This window comes from Pan paniscus, chromosome 15 (assembly GCF_029289425.2).
Source record: "Pan paniscus chromosome 15, NHGRI_mPanPan1-v2.0_pri, whole genome shotgun sequence".
In the NCBI taxonomy this organism is placed as follows: domain Eukaryota; kingdom Metazoa; phylum Chordata; class Mammalia; order Primates; family Hominidae; genus Pan; species Pan paniscus.
In genome coordinates, this window is record NC_073264.2 from 90,318,518 (window position 1) to 90,343,663 (window position 25,146).

At 41.9% G+C, this 25,146-nt stretch overlaps 1 protein-coding gene across 13 annotated transcripts in view; it reads right to left on the bottom strand.

Moving 5' to 3' along the window:
• The window catches only part of FOXN3 (forkhead box N3), a 460,729-nt gene that overhangs the window by 13,777 nt on the left and 421,806 nt on the right, over positions 1–25,146 (bottom strand). For 5 of the 13 annotated variants that reach the window (XM_034937992.3, XM_034937994.3, XM_063596363.1 and 2 more), the window contains 2 exons: positions 20,507–20,572; positions 10,784–10,889 (listed from right to left, as the gene is read on the bottom strand). In XM_034937992.3, the coding sequence (XP_034793883.1) occupies positions 10,784–10,889; positions 20,507–20,572 (172 nt within the window). The remainder of the gene's footprint in view (positions 1–10,783; positions 10,890–20,506; positions 20,573–25,146) is intronic. The other 8 variants (XM_063596366.1, XM_034937997.3, XM_063596367.1 and 5 more) reach the window with 2 other exon arrangements.

A 25,146-nucleotide genomic window follows, 5' to 3' on the forward strand; every position in this document is an offset into this window, starting at 1 on the left:
AGCCATGTGCTGTTTGCAAGAGACAATCCTAAATAACAGGATAAAGAAAAACAGGTTAAAAGTAAGACTGGAACAAGGTGTGCTATGCTGGTATAGCAATATTAAAATGAGGTCAGATGGATTTCAAGGCAAAAATCATTACTCCAGATAAACAGTCATTCAACAGTCTAAAGATTCAACCCATCAGGAAGATAAAACCATTCTAAACATTCACAGTTTCATTAAAATACCTTCAAAATATATATGCCTAAAATTGAAAGAGGTACAAGAAGAAATAGTCAAATCTACATTGGAATGGGAGATTTTAATGCATCCCTTTCAGTATGCAATTGATCAAGCTGACACGCACACACACACAAAAGTTTTATATGGAGAAGATTTGGCATAAACATAGAACATGTGCTAATAATGGAAAAGACATATTTTCTGATGCACACATGACATCTTTTTAATTTTTATCTACTTATTTATTTTTCATTTATAACTGATAGAGATGGGGTTTCACTGTGTTGACCAGACTGGTCTTGAACTTGTGGCCTCACGCAATCTCCCACCTCAGCCTCCCAAAGTGCTGGGATTATAGTTGTGAGCCACCATGCCTGGCTGAAATATTTTTTAAAAACTGATATATACTAGACCACACAGCAAATGTCAACAAATTTCAAAGAAGCAATAATGTACAGATAAATTCTCTGACCACAATGTATTCAAATTAATAGTCAATGTTGAGAGATAACTGAAAACAAAAATTAAAAACAACCATCTTCTCTTTAGTTTGGAAATTCAAAAAACACATTTTAAAAATACCCATGGGTCAAAGAAAAGATCAAAATGGCAATTAGAAAATACTTGTACCTTAACAATAATTAAAATAAATATACCAAAACCTATAGACTGTAATAAGCAGTAGGGTGAGGAAAATTATAACCTTAAACTTCTATAGAAAAAGAAGAAAGGCTTGAAATAAAAGTACACAATCTAGACAAAGAAAAACAGAATAAATCCAAAAAAGAAAGGAAATTATAAATAGCAGAAATCAATGGAATAGAGAATAAATGCAAAGTAGAGCTAATTTAAAAAGTTGATTCTTTGAAAAAAAAATCTATGGCGAGATTAAGCAAAAAAGAAATGATACAAATGAAATAAGGAATAAAAAAGGGACACAGTTACAAAAGATGTTTTGAAAGATGACAAGGTATATTATGAATAACTCTTTGCCAATATATTTGAAAATTGAAGTGACACGGACAAACCCCTAGAGTTGCCAAAATAAATTCAAAAGGAAATTTAAAAATACAAGTCATCCTATTATCATTACGTAAATTAAATCAATAGTTAAAAATCATCCCACAAGGAAAACACCAGTGCCAGACTATTTTGCAAGCAAGTTCCAACAAATATTAAGCAACAGATATTTCCAGTCTTAGATAAACTCTGAAAGAGTGAATACGCCTCAACTCCTTTTCTGAGGCTAATGTAATCTTGACACTAAACTAGGTAAAGACAGAACTGGAGAAACCTGGGTTATAAACAAAGACACAAAATTCATAAATAAAACATTAGCTTAGCAACTCTAGTAATATGTAAAAAAAATGTATCATAAGCAAGTATATTCAGAAATGCAAGTTTTGTTCAAAATGACAAATTTATAGTATAATTCACCACAGTAAAAAAAAGAAAGAAAAATTTTATAGTTATCTTAACAATGCAAACTTTTTTTAATGAAACTCAATAACCACTCATGATAAAAATATCATAGCAAAGTATGAATAGAATAATTTTGTTATGATAAAGCATATTTCCTAAGAAACCTTTAACTAATGTCCTATCAATTGTGAATCAGTAACATGGGTCCACTTAAAATATGAAATAACACAAAGATGCCTGTTATCATAACTTCTATTCAGAGGTCCTGGACTGTGCAATAGGACAGGAAAAAGAAAAGATACAATAATTAGGAAAAAAAACCCCACCAGTATTGACAAAAGATATGATTTGTGCATAGAAGAATCTATAAACTGTTAGAGTTACTAATGCAGTTTATTTAGCAAGGTTGCTGGAAAAAAATCAATAATGTGAAATAAATTGCACTTCCATATATTAGCAGCAAGTAGAAAATACATCATATTAATTTGTAAAATTTATAACAGCATGAAAAAGAATCTATTCCATGTAGAATAAATCTAACTGAACAGGCATAGGAACTTTAGGGAAAAAAATCATAAAGCTATAATGAGAGGCACTGTAAGATTTAAGTAAATGGAGAACTATACATGCTCATGGACTGAAAGATGCAAAAAGGAGGTTTTGTTGTTAAGAGTCAGGGTCTCACTATGTACAGGCTGGCCTCAAACTCCCGGGCTTAAGCAACCCTCCCGCCTCGGCCTCCTGAGTAGCTGGGACTACAGGTGCATGCCACTGCACCTAGCATTCAATATAAGAGTATTAATCCACAACAAATTGATCTACAGATTCCATACAACTCTAGTCAGGAACCACAATAGGGTGTCTTTTCTTTGTTTTTCTTGTTTGCACACCCCCTTGCAGTTTATCAAGCTGATTATAAAGTTTATACACAACTGCAAAGAGCCAAGAATAGCAAAGACACTTTAAAAAGAACAAGGTGAGAGAATATGTGCTCCCAGACTTAAGAACTTACAAAGATATAATAATTCAGACACTGTGGTATTGCCATGGTACAGGAAAATATGAAATAGGACCAAGAGTCCCCAAAATAAACCCACAAATAGAAAGAAACCTGATATATATCAGAGCTAGCATTTCATATCAGTGAGAAAAAGGGGGGCTACTTAATAAGTGATGCTCAGATAACTGTTTATTATTTGAAAAATATTTAAGTGTATCTTTATCTCACACCGTAACTCCAGATGGATTAGAGACTCAAATAATAAGACTCAAATGTGAAAGCAAAAAACTTTCAATCTTTTAGAAAAATACTATAGGAGACTATATGACCATAGAGTAGGGAAATAAATTTTTAAGGCACCAGATTTCATAAAAAGATTGATAAATGTGATTAATAAGAATGGAAATTGAAAGAGAGTGAAAAGACCATCTGCAAACTTAGAAAATCTGCAACATATGTAGTCAATACAAGATTGATATGTAGACTATACCAAGAACTCCTATGAAGAGAAGAAAAAAGGGAACCCAGTAGAAAAATGAGCAAAATGCTAAACAGGAAATCCATAAAATAATATATTCAAAGAGCCCCTTAAATATATGAAAAACTGTGCAACATCTTTAGTAAAAAGGGAAATATAAATTAAAGTACAATGAGATACCATTACATACCTACCAGATTGGTTGAAATGACAAAGCATGACAATTCTAAATGTGTGTGAAGATGTGGAGGACTAGGGACCATCACACTCTGCTGGTGGCAGTGTAATTGGAAACAAGCACTTTACAAAACAATGTGGCATTACCTTGTAAAGCTGAGCATGTACATACCCTATAAATCAACAATTTCACTCCTAGACATCTTAAATGAATCTGAGACATGTATAAGAATTTCCACAGTAGCACTGCTTGTAATATCAAATAACTATTAATGATCCAAATGTCTTTTTTAAAAAAATGATAGTATAGTCACATAATGGGATATTATATAGCAGTGAAAACGACTCAATTACAGCTAGATGTCACAAAACAAAGAAACTTAATATGAGTTTTAAAAAAAACAAAGTTAAGAAAGACACAGTATTATTCTAGTTATTTAAAAAACTCAGGGCTGGGCACTGTGGCTCACACCTGTAATCCTAGCACTTTGGGAGGCTGAGGTGTGTGGATTGTTTGCGCCCAGGAGTTCGAGACCAGCCTGGGCAACATGGCAAGATGCCACCTTTACAAAAAATAGAAAAATTAGCCAGGAGCGGTGGTGAGTGCCTGTAGTCCCAAACACTTGAGAGGCTGAGAGGTGGTAGGATCACTTGAGCCCGGGAGGATGAGGCTGCAGTGAGCCGTGATTGTGCCACTGCACTCTGGTGTGGGTGACAAAGCGAGACCCTGTCTCAAATAAATAAATAAATAAAAATAAAAAGACAGTAGCCTCCCCAAACTGTAAAGATGAACACTACGAAGAATGATAGGAAATACTAAGGAGCATGCAGAGAATCATTTAATACAAGTTGCATAAAATACTTCTCACCAGGTATCAAATTCTACCTAGGACAGAGATGTCATTTAGGTCATTAAACTGATTTAACTTGTTAATTTACAGCTCTTCCCTACCTTTTTCACAAAATCCAGTCTAACTCTACCTGTGCCTAAGCTGTAAAATCAAGGTGAGGTTTAAGACCCCTCCCAGCAGCCCTAGAATTCTGCAATCTGGCAGACGCATGGCTAAAAAGGTAAAGGATGTCCAGGGGCCAGGTGGTTAGCCCTTCCTGGAAGCATCCAGCTCTAAGAGTTCTAACTCAGTGGTAATATCCAGGGGGACCACAATTTTCTCCCATGAGCTGCAAACTGCTCCCCTAAACCACTGAGATAAACATGATTTCCTTTTTGCAAGAGATCACACAACACAAATAGGAGTGATCCTACAACTCTCCTCCATGAATTGTTTTGCATTTACAACAGTCCAGAATCATTGGGAGTTTGGAGGATTTCTAGGTACAACATGAAAAAGAGCCACCAGGACTTTCAAAGGCATTAACACATGTCATTGATATGAAATATGAGGAGCAGCTCTAGAATGTTGATCAAATTTCACAGTTTGCTGGTCGTTGTTTAAATTTCTGGACCAGAAGGGCCCAAAACAAAAACTACGCTTGCTGAAATGGGCCCAGGAGGGAATTCAGTGCATGCTTTGTGTGACTGGGATTCTTTCCCCCCTTTCCCTTAAACCTAGCTCTTTAGTATTTTCTCTTCTCCTCCCACTACAAAGCAAAATCTAATACTGAGTTTTGTAATTGCCTTCAAAGACCATGATTTCAAAGACAAAGGCCAACAGGTGTTTGGTCTTTACATACAGAACAAAATACAACACTAGAAAAGATCAGCAGCCAATTTACCCTCAAGTTACATAATTGGACTACAACCCTATCTTAATACTAAAGGTTGCCACCTTCCTACACTCCTGAAACAAACATCTTCTCAAGGGAGGAGATAAGACAGCTGATCCGGAGCAGAACTTAGGCTGAGAGATGGGCTTTCCCGATGATTCTATTTTGACATGACCTTAAGAATTAATGTTTGCTACTACAGTCAGACCATTAATGCCTGACTTGCTTCATGTTCCATAGGAAGTGCAGTTTTTCACTTGAGGTTGCTGGAGATCCAAATAAAATTAAGTAGCCTTAGACGGTGATTGGATGAAACTCTCATATAATTTGGTAACAAATAGGGTGGTCCAGACTTGTAGTCCAGATTATGGCCAGCACTCTTTAAAGCCAATGGCTTTGCCAACAAATGTACTCTGTGCTGAAAGGTGGCATGAATTTAATCTAAGCCTTCTCCTAAGGTTTTGGGGTACCTGAGCTTCCAGTGCTCAGGAAGGAAACCTGCGAAGGTCTGTGGGAGACAGGCTAGGTGAATCCATGAGGCTTTCCATGTTACTTATTTATCAAACACCTACAGAATGCTGACTATGTGCTGGGCACACAGCTGTGTGTGAATCCAAATAACCCATGAGGCAGACACACGTTTCCTCTTGAGAAGCCCATGGGCGCTTCCCTGAGGTCACACGGCTGCAGGAGATGGACCGAGGAAATGTGGTTCCTGAGTTCATGTACGTATTTTGTTGGTTCAGTTGCTACAGAACAGGCCTTCCCCACATCGGCTTTTTCCCAATCCTCTAGCGAGCCCTGGACATGTCATTCTTTTCTGCCACCTGATGAGGCATGCAGGGATCAAAAAGAGCCCTAAAGGTTAAAAGCAAGGTGGCTGAGATCCAGGGAGGTTGCTGTGACCCAACCCAGGGTGTGGGACAGCCCACGATGCTGTGAATATAAGAAACCTGGGACTCCTCCTTCCCAAGAAGGCCAGCAACAGCTCTCCCAGGGCTATCCATCATGGGTTCCATTCAATGCAATCTCTGCAAGGGATTTTCCTGGGAAAGCAGCCGAAGACACAGGCATAAAACTTTAAGATGTGTGGGTAGTTATTTTGAGGATGATGTGTCTTGAGGACTTGACGCCCAGGCAAATTTAAAAATAAGCAGGTTTCCAACGTCTAAGGATGGGCCAATCTTGGAGGTTATTGAGTAAAAAGTCAACACCGTAAAGTCAATTACACTATTGACAGATACTCTTACAAGGAGATTTCACATCATAATTATATGCAAAGGAACCTGGCAAATAGAAGCTGTGTAATGATCAGCTAATAAAAGTAACACTTCATCTATGTCAATAACAGTTTCAGAGTTAAGACAAACAAACATGGCCTTTGCCACTCTGTGGAGGAAAAAAAAAAATCCCTGAAAGACAAATATTTTCACTTAAGGAGAAGTCGCTTAGATTCACAAGGAAAACCTGTCACACAAAAGAGAGTGGGAAATTGGTCTTTAGTGGGTGCTAATGACTCTCCCGCCCTCCCTGGGCCCCAGCTGAACAGACTGGGGCAGCAACCCCCGTAAACGTCTGAGCACACACAGAATCCTTGGGCACTGCCACGTGGTCTGGGAGATAACATTCTGTGTTGTTCTAGTCTCCACTGCACTGCTTTCCTTTTTAGCCTTGGCTGAGTTTGGGTTCCACTGACATGTGGCCAAATTAAAAATGTTAAAATTATGATGAATGTGAAAATGCAAAACAAGATGTTTTTCCCCAAGCACTTCTTAATGGGTTTTACACAGACACTGATTAGGCAGATGCCTCCATAGCTATGTTTGTGTTCCTTCTTTCCAAAAGCATCTCAGTGTCTACTACCTGCCCTACAAAAAGAGGGCAAAGATACTACAAGCAAGTACCCCTAATGTTCTAGAGCTTACTACCCCTCTTCCCCTAATTTCCCTTAAAACTGAGGGGGGCAAGTTCAGAATTGGTATTTGGACAACTAACTGCTAATGCACAATGGTTTTCTTTACTGGTTATCTCTCTTCTTTTTTTTTTTTTTTTTTTTTTTTTTTTGACAGAGTCTTGCCCTGTTGCCCAGGCTGGAGTGCAATGGCACAATTTCGGCTCACTGCAACCTCCACCTCCTGGGTTCAGGCGATTCTCCCATCTCAGCCTCCTGAGTAGCTGGAACTACAGGCACATACCATCACACCCAGCTAATTTTTGTATTTTTAGTAGAGATGATGTTTCACCATGTTGGCCAGGCTGGTCTTGAACTCCTGACCTCAGGTGATCTGCCTGCCTCGGCCTCCCAAAGTGCTGGGATTACAGGTGTGAGCCATCGTGCCTGGCCTCTTTACTGGTTATCCGTTTATGCAAATCGTAACTTGCCTAGCTTCTGCAAACTATGGTTTCACATTTTACCAAAATGATTTTGTTCAAAACTCCTATGATGCTCAGGAAAGTCACTCCTTAATTAGACTATACATCCTTTTGTAGTGGACAGAGATGAAGCAAGCTGTGCCATTACAAAGCTATTGCCACTCAGTCTCAAACCCACCCTTCTACTCTGTTTCCCAAACTGGGCCTGGGGCTGGGGCTGGGGCTGGGGCTGGACTTTACCACTGGGTTCCATGTGAGGCTCCGCCACCAGGGGGTGCCATAGAGAGACTGAGAAGGTGGTGGAGAAAGATAGAACTGGCTCCTGCCTGTTTCCTGTTCTTGTGCCACCCAGCAATGCCTCTGCACCTCAGCAGCAGCATTCATTCTCGGAGGTGCCAAACCAGTTTGCAGTTTTTCCAGCACTTGCAGAACTATGTTCCTCTAGAGGCACCAGCACCATCAGAGGCTGCTTCCTAGTCCCCGCCCCCCACGCAAAGGTGAGTTTCAGCTCCATGGGGTGATCATTCCAACCTCTTCCCTTTGTTCCGTCAACCCTCTTTGACGGTTGCAGGCTACTACCCTAGAGGTGGTAGCTGCCTCCTGCAATGACTCTCTCCATGATACCCTGAGTTATCTTTTACCCTTTCAGTTACCTAGTTAGTAACTTCCTACCTGCTTCACAGCTTTGCTTTCTTTCTAATCATTTTGATTTTTACATGGTCTCACTCTGTCACCCAGGATGGAGTGCAGTGGAGCAATCTCGGCTCACTGCAGTCTTGACCTCCCAGGCTCAAGGGATCCTCCCACCTCAGCCTCCAGAGTGGCTAGGTCACAGGTGTGTGCCACCATGCCCAGGTCATTTTTTTTTTTTTTTAATAGAGATAAGTTTTCTCCATGTTGCCCAGGCTGGTCTCAAATTCCTAAGCTCAAGTGATCCACCCGCCGGAGCCTCTCAGTGTTGGGATTACAGGCGTGAGCCAATGTGCCCGGCCTCGGCGAATTTTTTAACTTTTTGTAGAGCTGGGATCTCCCTATGTTGCTCAGGCTGGTCTTGAACTCCTGGCCTCAAGTGATCCTCCTGCCTCAGCCTCCCAAAGTGCTGAGATTAAAGGCATGAGCCACCACACCCAGCCCTGGTTAACATTAAAGTCTCTCTGTTCAATTACTTGGTGTGGTTTCTGTCTCCCTACTGAACCTGTCTGATACACAAGTTTGGCTCAGAGGCTGTCTTGTTTTCTTTTACTCTGGAAGGAGCCCAGCTGAGGCACTCAGTGGACTGCATGAGTGGCAACTTTCAACAGAAACAAGACTGTTTTGCTGCAGTGCTTTGTTATTCTCTAACTAGAAAGAAACCATTGGTAGTTGAAATAACACCTCAAGAGGGAACTAACCAGTAACATTTGTCATCATAAATGCCATGAGAGTAAGAATTAAAATGAGAAGGCGGCTCCTGTTGAAGGTCCACCTGTTGTCCGCCTGGCTTTTCTGTGCCCTTCTATAAGGCACGGCTGAGCCCATAGTGAAAGCTACTCTTGAAGGCACTAAAAAAAATGGTCAAGAGGATAAACTGTAAGTCTATATTTAGAATCTGCTAATAAAAATACATTGTTCCTCCAAGCAAAAACAGTTCACAGTCTCCAAGTCTTCTCAACCAAGAAGGTAAACTATGAGGCAACACAGGAAAGATTTTAAGAAAGAATGAAAAACAGAGTATGTCTTTTTCAAAAATGTGAGGTAAGAGCATTGGAATTTTGGCTTCATGGAAAGAGGCTTACCACTTAGGAACTCAAGAATTATTGACCTGAGAGTAGCCAGGAAAGATACCGGGGAGGTACAAGAAAAACCTTTCCATGTATTTTTGGAAAATATCCCCTTGTCAGATTAGTAGAAATGATAAGTGGTTTTATAATTTGTTACTATTCTAATTGCTAACAACTTCCCATCTTATCAGAACCTATAGACCTTTGCTCTGAAGATTATGCGACTTGTCCTGACAACAGCAGGAGGAGTTAAAAGACAAGCTCGTGGAGAAGCTGCACACGGCAGGGGAGTTTGACCTTGCTTCTCCCTCAGGCCCAGCTAAACACACTTTCTGGGTTGGTTTCCTTTTGGACATGAAACACTATGAAAACAAAATGGCCTTCAGGTGCAAACTTGATCCGTAAACGCAGAAGGAGAGGGATGGTACCTTCAAGGGATGCAGCTCAGTGAGACAGGCTTTTTCTAAACAAGCAACCAGGGCCTGGCACATGCAATAGTGATGCGGCATCAGACAACTGATTGAGAGCTAGCCCTCATCCTCAGGACACAAAGCACCCAGGACAGAAAGGGACACACAGAGAAACTGCTACCATACAGGGTCACTCATTGAAGGGCTAAAGCATGGGGCTAATCAGTTCACGACAAAGAGAAGTTTCTCTGATGCTGGTTCCCAGACCACATTAAAAAAAGCATTGGGAAGGGATCATCTTTTGTGTCAGATTTTGAAGGACGTGCTGCCTTGCATATGAGGGTGAGGGGAATCTATGCAGACAAAACTGTATGAATAAGATGGGCCAATACTGGGCATATGTGGGGAACACATTTGGCTCGAGGAGAAGGAAGGACTATCAGGGTGATGCAGGGGCAGTCACAGAAGGTGCTTCTGCAGACAGCTAGAGGGGCACGGAGTTAGGAAACTGGTCTGGCAGTGGTGGATGGATGGGCAGGAGTGGGTGTAGAAGCAGCTGGCAGATGGGAGGAGGCTCCGCCAATGGTGCCTATGAGGGCCGCAGGCTGGCGGTGGACCCTGATCCGGGGCTGACAGTGGAGATGGAGAGCATGGAGGAGAGAAATGTCCCAAGGAAGGGTTCATGCGGTTTGGCAGCTGACCTCATTCTTGGAAGCAGGGGAATGATGCCACCTGCTATTTATAGACCACGTACCAAAGCTCGCCTCACATCTGATTTTGCATTTGATTTTCCCCGCAACCCCTGGTAGGAGGCAGGAGTTTCACAGATGAAGGAACTGAGCCCGGAGTCACAGGACAGAGGAGGGACAGGACTGGGTCTTGCGCTGGCCCGTTAGCCTAGAATCCAATTAATATCCTGCCTTCTGTTTTCTTCTGCCCACCTCTTACCCTGCCTTCTTAGAAGAAAAAACTTAACTCGCCTCCATCTCCTCATCTGTAAAGAGACCGGGATCATCTGGTGGCCCGAGAAAGAGAAGGGGGCATTTGGATTGGGAGTTCTTGGGTTACTTTCACATTTCTGAGCACGCAAACCAGGTTTATTGCTGTCACTAGTTCGAAGCAGCTCCTCTCTGTCTCCAGAAGGGACCCCGTGGACAGCAAGCTGCCCTTCCCACTCCCCAGGCTGGCTCTGCCCAGCGCACTCCCCCCTTACCTCATGGCCGCTGTCACCCCAATGGGAGTGATTGGCAGCGGCCGCACGCCAGGAAACAGCCCTCGGCTCAGGACCCGCGCTCCATTTTGGATCACTCCTGGAGGAACTGAAAAAGCAAAGGGGAGAAAGACACCGCACGTGAATTCAACTGTGAAGATTTCTGTTCCAAGTCAGAAATTCTGGATAGACCAATAAGAGAGAAAGAGAGACAGAGGGCAGAGAACATGCATGGAGCAGAGACAGAGAGAAACACACACACACACGTGCACATACATGCACATACACACACACACACAGTCACACAGACATGCACAGACACACACTCACACAGTCATGCATGCGCGCACACACACACACGCAGCCACGTACGTACACCTGCACATACAGACATGCACACACACAGACACACGTGCACACACACACGGGGAAACAGAGACAGAAAAAGATACCCAGAGAGTAAGACAGACAGAAAGATAATCTGGTAAGTAAAAATCAGACTAGTAGCTCGCAACCAAAGGATTAATGCCTAGGTTAAAAAAAAAAAAGTGAGTTTTCAAAAGTAGGCTTCAAATAGTATTTACTCACATTTATTAAACATAACCTTTTACCTTCAGTCAGACCCTAACAACAACTCAAAAACCCCAACACTGTAGGAAAGACACCTGGTGACCAACAAAAGCACCTCCCCATGCTTTGCCATGGGCAGAAGCTGAGAACATCTTTCCATTTATCCTTAATCCAACAAGGGGAAAAATATGACCCAAATTATCTCTCGTAAAAGCCGATTTTACAAGCTACTTGGCATCTCAGCACGCACCACACAGTTCATCCCCCCAGGCGATCCTCGTGGCCTGAGGAAAGGCCCCTCCCTGGGGTATCCTCTCAAGCAAATCTCCTGAGAAGTCGCTCCTCATCCCACCTTCTCCTAAACACACGCATCCCTGGAGCAACCCTAAGTCCCCCTTTCACCAGCGACCATCAGATCTTGTCCATTCTCCATACAAACTCCAAGATCTCCACACCAGCCTGATTTTGTCTGAGGGTTACCTAAGAGGAGAACCGCAGGGAATCCCTGATGTAACCTTTTCTAACCCTCCAAACAGCAATTTCATCTGGTCCAAGCTAATATTCTGCCATCTGCTACATCTACCAAAAACCCTCCCTATGTCTGAGGGGCAGGGGAGCATCACTAAGTGAGAACACGGGTGAGCTTTCATCTGAGTTCTCTTGTGTGACTCTGTGCAGGTCTGTGGATCTCTGTTTCCCTCTCCGAACACTGTTCTTCCAAGACCCTGTCTACCATCATGGGTTCAAGACTCCCCAGAGCTCTGGCTGTGCCCATATAGTCCCTGGCACAGTCTCAGATAGTGGCAAGGTGGGTAAATAGTGCTTTCTCAAACAAAGACTGTCGAAAAGGCTCTAGAAAATTATGTATTCCAATATGAAAACCACTCTGGACGTTAGGTGTGTAAGCCAATATTATATGGGTAGAATAAATGCTTTTCATAAAACACATTGCCATACTTTTTACTTACATAATTTTTAGGTATCTAAGGACATGTTTTCAAACCTTGAATCAAACATCATGTAGGCTGAACGTCCACTATTGAATACGCGGTAATTTTATAGACTGTCAATTCTCTGGGCATTCTGCACTTCTTACTAATAATTTTTGCCATTTATTTTCCTGGTTTGCGTAAGGCCTTTGTTACTAGGTCTTACAAAAGGTGGGATGGGTGACAGAATGGAAACTCTCGCCTAAGTCAGTACTACTATTACAGTCCAGGGTTCCATAATCTCCCCCGTCACTTACCCTAATTAATTGTGAGAGCAGGCAGACCCAGATCAGTAGCTCCTACCATTCCTGATTATCAGCCTGATTTCCGCTAACAGACCACCTTATCTGAGGCAGGAGACTTACCAAGTATCTTTAAATCACAGAACTGTTAGAATGTGGTATGCAGCGAATTATCATGTCTTACACAGTTGATGAATTCTCTATAAGGAAGAATGTCTAAAGTTTATATTACCTAATTTATCTTATCTGATTTTCAAGATTTCCTATAAAGTTACAGGAGCCAGGACACTCTCATACTGGCGTAAGTCTAGACATATAGACCAATCGAACAGAACAGCATTCGGAAATAGACTCACACGCACGTGGTCAACGGATTTTTGACAAGGGTACTGAGATAATGCAAGGAGGGGAAAGCAAGTGTTAGAACAACCAGAGATCCATTTGGGAAAAAAATGAACCTTGAGCCTTACACCTCATACCACATATAAAAATTAGAAATGGATCATACACCTAAATGTAGGAACTAAAACTATAAAACTTCCAGAAGAAAATATAGGAGGAAAAATAGCAATAATTCTCAAGGACAGACATACGCAGAAGACAGCAGAACTCTTGTAGATACATGCTTTGGATGAAATCTATGTGTGTTGTCTAAAATGATAGGCTTTTTGTTTGCCTGTTTTGCGGATTGTGGGAGAGGGTTTCCATAATTGTGGTGTACGGCAGTCTCCTAGAAATGGCCAGATAGCCACAGGTTCAGCTGAATTCTGATCTAATACATCCGTCACTAGGGATCTCAGGTAGAGCAACAACTTAGTCTGATATAATGAACCATGCTGATAAATAACGGAAATATTTAAAATCTCTAATACAGTTGTAATTCACGTCAGTAAAAATTATTACACTCCCATATACGGTCACTAAAACTTTTACCAAGTACTTTCCTATATATTAGATGATGGGGATATAAGGTAACTACAAGCAAGAGGGAGGGGGAGATAGAGCGAGAGAGAGAGAATGAATTAAGGAGGCAATGAAAATATACTATGGTACATGCTAGCACAGGGGGCCTAGAGGCAGAAAGGATGGAGACACCTAACCCAAACTAAGGGGTATTTGGGAAGGCTTCCTTCCTGTAGGAAGTGTCAACTAACCTGGAGTTCAAAGGCAGAAAAATGGCACATACAAAGACCTGGAAGTGATTTTTTAATGGTGCACAATGTGCTCAAGGAACTAAAAGGCTGCTTTTGGACAGCACACAATCCTAGCAGAAATGAGATGTGTCTGGACTTTATCCCATGGGTAGTGGGAAAACCATTAAAGGGTTTTGAGCAGAGAAGTGCCCTGCGCTGCAGCAGCTGACAGCCAGGCTCTGCAAACCAACCTAGGTCTACATCTCATCTCTGTCAATTATTGATCGTGTCCCCTGAGCAAGCTACTTAAACTCCTTAAGTAAGATGGGGGACAAAAATGATATTTACCCAGGGTCTCTGGAGACTTAACTGAGTTACGGAAGGCACGAGTATTTGGAAAATACATGTTGGTTATCAATATCGTCATCATCAACATGATCAACATCCACAGAGGAATCCTGAGGCGGCCTGTGCTTTCTCTACTTCAGAGGAGCTGAAAACCCATAAGGAACAGAATGGGACAGAAACCAGACCATGCTGGAAGAATGTAGCCATCTTCCTGGTGACAGAGTTGCTGGAAGAGCAACAGATGCTGTTATGGTGCTTCTGTTCCCCTTGTGCATAGCATGTCATATCAGAGCCACCCTTGCAGCAAAAACACCCAAAACACGTAAAGTTGGACAAAGACGAGGGAAGCCCTGGAACGGGAACAGAGCAAATCCAAGTTAGGGAGCGCAAGTTCTTCTTAACCCTAGCATGGTTGTCAAGCCATCTGCCAATCAAGGAAGAAAAGCACCGCTGGGGACAGTGTGGCATGACAGAGTCCTCTGCCCAAATACTCAGAACATGTAAGCATCAGGCGCATGGCCAGCAGAGAGGAAAACTAGGAAAGGAAGCCAGTCGTCACCAAGTTCCTACTGGAGACCATGTTCTTTGGATGTTCCTTGTCTCACGGAACCCTCAGGGATGAGGTCTACTGCAGTGGTTAAGAGTGTGAGCTCTGAGCCACACAGCCTCAGTTCGGCCTCGCCCCGTTACTGGCTCTGTGGCCTTGGCCTAGTGCCTTCACCTTCCTGGGCCTCCATTTCGTCACTGGTGAAGCAGGCTTAAACATACCTTGCAGGATTGCTCTGGGGATGAAATAAGATAAGCTAGGTCAACGGCTTAGCTCGGTGGCTGGCTCGTTATGTAAGCTCATCATCGTCATCGTCACCATCATCCTTCTGCCATCCTATATCACCTCTCCAGCATCCTCTTACTAATGATCTACAAGGATAGGGCTGAATGGGGTCCGGACATGGGGAAATACTTTCAGCCCATTATGCTTTTTGTAGTTATTCCTAACTGCATTTACCTATTAAAACATCTTCCTGATTAATGAACAGCATTCACTTCAAAGAGAATCTCATGGAGAAAGCTCTCTTGCAGCATTAATAGGCTTTCCCTGAGCTATTTCCTGAACCTCACAAGACTCCTGGCATGTAGACTCAGCTCTTCCTCTGAATCCTGCAGCTTGTTCTCAAATGAGCTGCAACGAAATGCTGCCTCTGCCAACCCTGGCACTTCTCCGTCCTCATCATTGGCAGTCTTCTCCATGGAGAGATGGCGGATGTGCTCGTGTTTGCTCACCAGCTGCCAGAAGCCAGCTGTGACACTTAACTATACCCCTGTCTTTCTCCTTTCTGTCCCCATCCCCAAGTGTCAGGAACGTGGCTTCTGAAGAACAAGTCACAGCCAGTCTAAAATGGCTCTGTTAGAGAAAGGCATTCTGAGGCCCACAGTTCACTACTCTACATTAGGAAGCTCGGTGGGAACATGAGTCCATTCTTCAGCCTTTTCTCTACCAGCAAATCTACTCTTTCCCTTCCTTTTACTCTGTTTCCCTCAGAGCATATTAAGACACCGAAAGACCAAAACCTTTACAGCCAATCTGACGCACCTGATGTACTGAAATGCCCTGGCCTCCAGCTATGCAAGACATCAAAAGGGCTGGACGTTCAAAATCAACTTCTTCCTCGGATTTGTGGCTCTCTCCAGACAAGGCCCAGGCCTCTAGCATCATCCTTGCAGGTTAGGCCAGTTACGTATTTATCTTTTAGATGAGAGAATACCCACCCCTGAGGCTCTCAGGATGAGGGACATTGGCGCCACACTTCCCCACACTTGCCATCAGCCACGTTCTCTGCAGTTAGAGAGGGACTCTTAAGCTTTCTTGTTTTAACTAGCAAGAAGGCAACCTTCACACATAAGAAGAGAGCCAAACAGAGCAGCACTGCTCATTGTAGATGCTATGATCTAAATGGGATAACGCAATCCTGAGAATCTTAAAAAAAAAAAAAAGTCTAAGGTCCAAGACAAACTCCTCCACGCTACATTGTCCCTCAGCACTTCCCCAGCTCCCCTTCTGAGGCTTAGCTTCCTTGGTTTTTCACAACTTCTAAAATTAACCTCTGAGCTCTTGCCGCTGCCTTTGGAGGGCAGCCCTGGCTAACTCTCTCAGAGGCCATAAGCTGAGCAGCAGGTGATTCCGCTAATCCTTCCCTTTCCTAAAGTCGGCCTTTCCACCTGCTTACTTGGAAGCACACTGGGGAGGGGGCTGGCACGGGGAGACACAGCCTATTTCCTAGTTGTCTTCCCTCTGCTGTGCCTGGTGTGTCTGCCATACATCCCAGTTCCAGGCAGGGGGAGGAACGCCTTCCCCCAATCCCTTCCCTTCCCTCGTTCCATTTTGTTGTTTTGTTTATTATCTAGAGTTTGTCTCTGGGAACCTTCCAACCAGGGATTATATAAGCCTTTGAAGATGAGTAATGGAGATCTGGCTTCTCCTGACTAACAAGTCCTCCACTGGGGTTAAAGCTGACTCACGGGGCTTGTCAAAGGGGAACTGCAAAGCAGGTACTTAAGGAGATACTAGAAGCTGGAATGAGTCTACATAGCCATTTTGAGGGTGGGGAGGGTGGGGTAGGCAGATGGATTTGACTGGAGCATAATCCAAAGTCCAGGGGGTAATGAGCCAGCCGTGTCCCATGCTGACTGTTCTGAAGGCAGCATCCTATGGAGCGCGTGAGACATGGTGGCTGTCCTTGCAGAATGTTTCCTATGCTGCAAACGGGCAAAGTCTAAAAGGGCTAATGTCACATGCACAGAGGATGCTGCCAGGAGGACAAAATGTTGTAGCCTGAGGTTTTTATTAGGTGCACACTGCCGCTGCACTGCAAGTGAAGCATTAGACTGAAATGAGAGGTGGAGGGACCCCTAGGGACTCCAGCCCAAGCAAGACATGGTGTGCTGGGCTCCCCTGGGGCAACACGGACCCTCCAATGATAAAGAGGCTTGCTCTGCCTGGGGCTCTCACCAGAGTCTGAGCCATTTCCTTTGTGCAACCTAGTCAGCTTCAGACCCTGGACTGTGGCCAGTCTGCCGGCCTTGAGCTAGCTTTACAGATGCTGAGCAAGGGTAGGAGGAAGAGAAAAGATCTAAGTGGCTGCCATCTGGTGACCTGGAGTGGCTATGAAGGGTGAGGACAAAGGAAAAGCCTTCCAGCTATCCAGGCCAGCCTCTATCTGCTGGGAGCAGAACAGCAGCAGAGACTAGGTTGGTGGCCCCCCATGCAAGCAGGGGCATCTAGCAGCCCAAGAGGTGAAAACAAGGGGCTATAAATAGCACCGCACGAGGAAGCTCTATAAACAGAGCCCAGCCATAGCACCAGCCCACGGGGGAATACAGGCAGGCTCTGCGCAGACAGGAAATGTGTTGCTCTCCGAAGCCACACTCTCCACTCATGGGCAGTGGCAGGACCCCTCAACCTAGAGAAGGCCTGGGATATATCCACACTGGGACACAGGCACACAAACACCCCTACACAGGCTGCCCACACACCATCACTGTGGCTGGCTGGCTGTTGCCTTTAACCATTTTTGCACAGGAATAGCCTCTCACTTTTTCCAGGCCTTGGGCGATGCCGGCAGGGCAGGGGATGACTGCCTAATCATTCTGTCTGTAATGCTTCTCCCTTAAGAAGGCAAAGGACTGCCTCAAATCCCAAGGCAAATAACGTTATGCAATATGAAATGAAAAGAAAGGTGGCGGGGGTAGGGGGCATGGAGAAAGAGTGAAGCCAGAAAGAGCTAACCACAAGCTGCAGATACATTCCTCTGGTTGAGTTTATGGGGAGGAGGGGCCAGCTGGCTTCCCAAGTGCACAGAGAAGACGCTCCATGCATCTTCACTCCCTTGCTAAGGAACTGCTCCAATCCTTGGGGTCCTTACAACCTGCTCCTTGACTGTACTTGCCCTTGACCTCCAGGGCATTGAACCAGGGCTGGCGGTCAGATGGGACGGTGAATGCAAAGGTAGACTCCCTACTTTCTGCCCAGTCTTCACAGTTACTTCTCTGTTATTCCTGTCCATGAGCGTCTCCTTCTGTGACCTTTGTAGGCACCCCGGGTTCTTTCCTTCCACTGTCTTGGAGCCCCGTTCTCGGCCTGGGGCTTTCATGAAGGCTGTGGCTGGATTTCTCACACAGCGGTAATAGCCTTCTAAAAAAAAAGCCTTCTAAAAATGAGCCTACAGCTTCAAAACATGAACACTGAGCTTGTAAAACTCAAATTCAGCATTTCAATGTAAATAGGACCGTGGCTACCCTGGAAAAAGAAGTATTTACAGTTTGAGTATTACAGAGATGGAGAGGGGAGGCGAACACTGAAAACAACTCACTTGTCAACTCATCAGGAGAAACCTTTTTCCTTTCCTACCTATGCTCAAGAATCCAGTAATCATGGACGTTTATAGAAGCTGCTGAGGATCTGTGAAGGATCAATCAGTCCCCTTGCCTGGCTTGGTTTCATTTCAAAGATATTCCAGGCTCCAGCAGGCCTGCTTCACCAGACTCTTCTCCAAAATGGCAGCTTGGTGATGAGGTCCCAGAAGAGACAGAAATTTCTAAAAATGGGTACTGCTCCGGTCCATTACGTTTAAGCTGGCCCCATATAGCCTCTTCTAGCAGAAGGCCATGGTCCCATTTTCCCTCTGAACTTCAGCAACCAGCTGGAAGTATTTTTGTGAAACTAATGATCACTGTGTAGTGGCTGGGTGCAAAGGAAGGTGCTCGAATCTTACACGGCTCTGATGAAATCAGTATGTTTCCACTGGGTTGAGTTATGCAACTTAATTTTAGAAATCTTTTCAGCCTGGAACTTGATTACAATCTGGTCTGTACTTTTCCTGCAATGCCATCTAAGAATGGAAGTTTATTTAAAAAAAAAAATTTAAAAACATACACATTTCTCTGAAATATGAAACATCATTTAAAAACCACACTCCAGGTTAACTGCTAGTTATAGAGCTAGGCCAGTGACACATCTGCTTAGCAGTGGTGTTTGCATGTCAGAGGTGTAGGCAGTCCAACATTGCAATGGCTGGAGGTCTGAGTTTGGAAAGAGAGAATCAGAACTCTAGACTGTTCAGAACAGGTAATGGCAGCTCCAGGCAGAGGAACAAGTCTCCTTGAGAATGCTCAGCTGAATTTCTTGGGTCTTTTAAAATAGGAACAAATAAGAAAGGTTGGAGTCAAATATCCTAAAGCTGTCAGGAAGGCTGGGACAAGCAGAGGGGCTATGACGGATGGCCTGGAACTCCACGTAGTCCAATACTAACAAAAGGCACCTGTTTTGGGTCTGAGGATGGATGTTTTCCTGTGTGAAGTAGCATCCACTCCAAAGGCAGGGACTTCCCACTGCTCAGCAAGCCATGTGGCCCTCAGAGAGCCAGAACCCAAAATGAGCTGAAGGCCTAGCCATAAGAAGGAGACAGGTGAGTGCCAGCCCTTAAGCGGTGGTGTTGTAGTGGCGTCTGCTGCTTCATGTCACTATTTCCTCACTACCGTGTTTCATCAGTAAGAGGCTGTAACACAGCAACGTCCTAACAACAAGCTGAGCAGACCCTGGTAAACCAGCTGTCTGTGTGTTCAACAGGGTTCTAGCTGGGTATGGGATGTGGGCACTGGTACTGACCTCGAGTGGGGAGAAGGAAGGGACAGATATCTTTGTTGGAAGTCACTCTTCATCCCTTGGGAAGAGATCTTTCTAAAACCATGGTAGACTATCTCCAGAGATGGTAAAAACCTCAGGTGGTGAGAAGAGAAGTCTCAGTAAGGAAATGTTGTCTCCAACTTGACATTGTTGAAGGCCAACAAAAAGAAGGTGAGGATGGGAGTCCTGCTTAGCTAAACAGCCCTACCCTGCTATCTGGGGCAGCCTGGGAGGCTGGATAGAAATGGTCCAAGCTGGTAGCGTGGTTTCATTTCAAAGATATTCGAGGCTCCAACAGGCCTATTTCACTAGACTCTTCTCCAAAATGGCAGCCTGGCGATGAGGTCCCAGAAGAGAAAGAAATTTCTAAAAATGGGTACCGCTCAGGTCCATTAGGGTTAAGTTGACCCCATATAGCCTCTTCTAGGAGAAACTACAAACTCACAGGAACAATACCTGCAGGAGCAAGGAAGGCCTCTTCACTGGGACTCATTAAAGGATCTGTTTCCCTTTCCCCAAGTCTTAAGTCCTGAAATTATATGAGAACTTTCTCATCTTGGAAACACACCTATGCATTCATTCATACATATGCATGGCTGCATGTTTATATGCATATGCATGTAATCATGCACTTACGTAGCTTTTAAAGTGATTCTACAAGGGAAGTTCTACTTTAGCATTAGTTCTTCCTATGACCTGGTGTATAAATGAGAAGGTTAAGTTCACAAACTATGGTGCTGTAGGCTATAGAAATATCTACTCACAACCTGCTTGTATCTCAGGGGGAGTATTCAAAAGCATCATGGCACTGGCAGCATCAATGTCAGGATCTGGAAAAATCAACCAATAAATAACATTATTTACAACGGGGCCGGTGTGTGTGTGTGTTTTTCCCCCTGCAAGTTACAGTTTATGAATGCAACAGAGAAAAAAAAAATATCCAGCAACTGGATGAGCTATCCCAAAGGCGACTTTCTTCCCAGTGGGATTTGAGAAGAAGAAAAGGTATTCTAGAATGAGATTTAAGGATCATGTTAGTAAATTTTTCATCACACAAGCATGGTTTCTTCTCATTTTGTTAATTTTATAATTTGCACTGTATGTTCCTGATAAATTGCTGATCTATGCACCCCCACAGCTTTTACCATGGGGTGAGGAGCAGGAGAGTCAGTGACAATAGGAAGTTCAGACATACGAATCTTTAATGAACTGGGGAAAGCTCACAGCATCAAGAAAGCATTAAATACACCTGCATCTAGTGAGATACAAACAAGACATTTGGTCATTTCCATTTGTCAGCAGAATGTAAATTGTGTTTCACGAGGTTATGTGTTTGTAACAGCGGTGTGGATGTGGTGAAGGCATTAAAAAAAAGCACTTAAAATATAAAGAAAAAAGTAAAGTTCTGATGTTGAGGGCCCAACGTTTGCTTCCACTTCTATTATTGCTTTTAATATGGGTAAAAAAAAAAAAATACTCATCACTCCATTGCTATAATTCTTAATAGGTTTCTGAATCCTTACTGATCCACCAGTTGACAGATGGCAGGTTATATAGAGACAGAGAAAAATATTATCCTTTTATAACTAAATTCATTTTCCTCTGAGAAACAGCAGCTCTGCTGCTATGGAAATGAAGGTCACCATGGCAACAGTAAACAACCCCCAAGAATGGTCACTGAATAGGCTGAAAAGAACATCTGCCCCAGCGCAGCGTCCCAGCTGCCCTGGGGCGAAATTCACTAATAGTGCGGTGATGCCGCGTGACAGAAGCTGCCGCGTGACAGAAGCTGCCGCCTGTGCCCTGTCCAAATAAATGAAGTGTGCAATTGAAGTCGACATCAAAATGCCTTCCCTTGCAGATTACTGCCTCTGTGTCCGCTAAACCCAATGACTAATGATGGGGGACAAGGGGCTCGCACTTGTCAGTTTTTGTATAAATTACATACCAAAAAATTCAATTTACTACTAATGGCTCCATGGCACCTTATTTTGGATATTATGCTAGAAAATTACTTTTTTAATGTTTAAAAAAGTACATTTTTCATACTTTATATGTGTGGTTTAATTCCAAAGGAGTAACATGATTGGTAAAAAGAGGCCCACAAGCGATTAATGATATGGATAATGCTGGTTCCCGAAAACAGGGTCTCAAAAAAAAAAAAAAAAAAAAATAGAACTTGACTTTGAAGAGTTTTTTTTCTATTTTGCCTGCAGGAGGCCTGTTACTTACATTCCATAATGGACTAAAAGTTTATTTTAATAAGTACATTATATGAGAAACAAGTAAATTAACTTATTTGGCAACCCTAGGGGTGAAATTCCTAAAACAGTCACCATTTCCCACTGATATTAGTATATATATATAACTATAATATATAATATATATTAGCTAATATAATTAATCATTAATCATCAACTAACATATATAAACTATTATATATAATAATATACATACTATATTAGCTATTATATATAATAGTATATACACAGTTTATATATTTGGCAACTCCAGGGGTGAAATACCTTAAACAGTCACCATTTCCCACTGATATTAATGTATATTATATATTAATATATTAACTACAATGCACATTAAATATGTATATGAATATTATATATTAAGTATATTATATTAACCATTATATATAACAGTATATATTAAGTACTTATATATACTATATAATAAACTATGCATACTATTATATATAATCATTAATAAAATATATATTGTTATATGTAATAGTATACAGTTTATATATTAACTATTTTATATAAGTTAATATATAAACTACAAAATATCAGTTTATAATAGTTGTATGTAATAGTTTATAATACATAAATTATATATTATATATAAACTATAGTTTATATATACTATTACATATAAGTTAATATTTTATAAACTATATATTAGTTTATAATAGTTGTATATAACTTTATAACATATGAATTATATAATATATAACATATATGTTATATGTAATATTAACTATATAATATAAGCTATATAAACTATATAATATAAACTATAAATCTTATATAGTTTATATATACTATTGTATATAATAGTTAATATACACTACTATATATAATGGTTAATAGTTTATACTATTATATAATAGTTAATATATGTATACTATCATATATAATAGTTTATATATTATTAGTTGAATTTTATATATTTAATATATATAAATATATAAGATATAGAAAAATATATATATTTATATATAAAACCATTCAGCTAAAAAACTGAAAGTTCTTCCCACTGCCCCTGTGGCTCCCACTGCCCCGGGTCCCTTGGTCCCCCACAGGGCCTGTTGCCTGCAAGCAGCACTCACAGCCCCAGCATTCTTGCTGGCATCTCACAAGTCACAAGGGACAAGCAGTTCCTAAGGGGGGCTGTTAAGGCCTCAGGCCTTTCCCTCTTGCCCCTCGTTTTAGAAAGGGCCTTTTCCTTTCTCAGGGGGTAGCCAAGAAAAACGATTTTTTCCTGCCAAGCAAAAGGTCTCTGCCATTATTGAGAACGCAAGTGCTACAGGTGACCATGGTTGGCCTGGTTACATGGTCCCTGCCTCTGCAGGTGACTCGTACCCAAAGTTTTTCTCGGTGGCCAGGAGGTTTGCTGGGCCCAGAACAAGAAGAAACACAGGGAGGAAGTCTGGAGTCTTTTCCTATTTATATGGCCAGAAAATTAAAGAAAATATTTCAGTATTCTTCCAAAACACATTAAAGGAAATTGTAGAGGGACACAAATAAAAAGAAGACATAGTGAAAGAAAGAAAACAGAAAGAGAGAAAGAAAACCTTAAAGGAAAAGTATTCCATCAATAATCACACATGTGGGAGAACCTAAGTGGGGCATTCCCAAGGCACACTTGTGGGGGTGCTTTGGATCTGTAGAGCATCCACCTATGACCCCCCACCCCCCCACCTTCTGTTATTCATCAAAGATGGGGTGTCAATAGTTCATTCCTTATGGCTATCGCTGAGTGGTAGTCACTGAACGGAAATACCGCAATCCATTCACCGGTAGGTTGACACTGGATTGTTTCCAGTTTGGGATATGATAAAAAAGCTGCTGTGAACTTTTATACCAGTCTTTTTTGAACCTGTGTTTTCATTTCTCTTGCAAAATTGCTGGTAAATGTATATTTAGCTTTACAGAGAATTGCTACATTGTTTTCCAAAGAGGGTGTACCACATAGGAGAGTTCCAGTTGCTCCATATTTTTTTTGCCACTACTTGAAATTGTCAATCTTTAAAAACGTTAGCCATCTAGGGGATATATAGTAATATTTCACTGGGGTTTTCATTTTTATTTCCCTAATGACAAATAACCTTGAGCATCTTTTCATGTGCTTGATGGCCATTCGTATCTTACATGAAAAGTCTGTTAAAGTCTTTTACCCATTTTTTAGTTAGGTGGTTCAACTAGTATTATTCAGTTGTAAGATTTTAAAAAATATTCTGAATATAAGTCCTCTGTGAGATACATGGTTTTTTTTTTCTCAGTCCATGGTTTACTATTCAGTTTCTTAAGAGTGTCTTTTAATAAGCAGAAGTCTTTAATTTTTTAGTCCAGTTTACCATTTTGTTCTTTTATAGCTTAATGTCTTTTGTGTTCTAAGAAATCTTAGCCTACCCTAAAATTGCAAAGATTTCCCAAGTGTCATCTTTTATGTTTTCATTTGTCAGTGTACTAGATATAACACTTTCTTGGTCCAATATCCAGATTTACAGGCAAACAAAAATAGAAGTAATCACTCAGACCTCTTTCCTTATCTAGCAAGCTGGTTAAGCACAGACCTAGCACTGTAGATCAATGCCAGGAGGACCCTCTTTGGCTCCTGGGGTGAACACCAAGCAGCCTAATGAGTCTGACATCCTTCTATGGAAGTGTCCTGGACTCTCTGCTAGAACGTCTCATATGCCTTTCTCCTTGTCACACCCTGACACCCTGTGAGTGCTTCTGTCTTCAGAGCCAACAACCTCCTGTCTCTCCTCTCCAAAGAGAAGAGACACTATAATGCTTACTCTTATCTATTATTAAAATACTTAAGTTTCTCCCTTTTTATTAAAAGTCATGAAAGTAATATGTGCTCACTGTAAAAAAAAATACACTAGATGGATATAATTTGAGAGATAAATGCCTTCCCTATAGGCTTACTTTCAAAATCATATTTTCTTATATATATGTCCAGAAATTACGTATGTGAAAATAAGCATATATGTATATATTCATTGAAAAACTAAGACACACACATATATATACGTACTCATGCACGCAAATCTATTTTTTTAAAAAATAGCTTTATATGGAAAATAGTTTCCTGCAACTTAAAATTTTTTTCACTTATTTCATCAGCCTTTTATATTAGTATATGCTATCAAAAGTTTTTC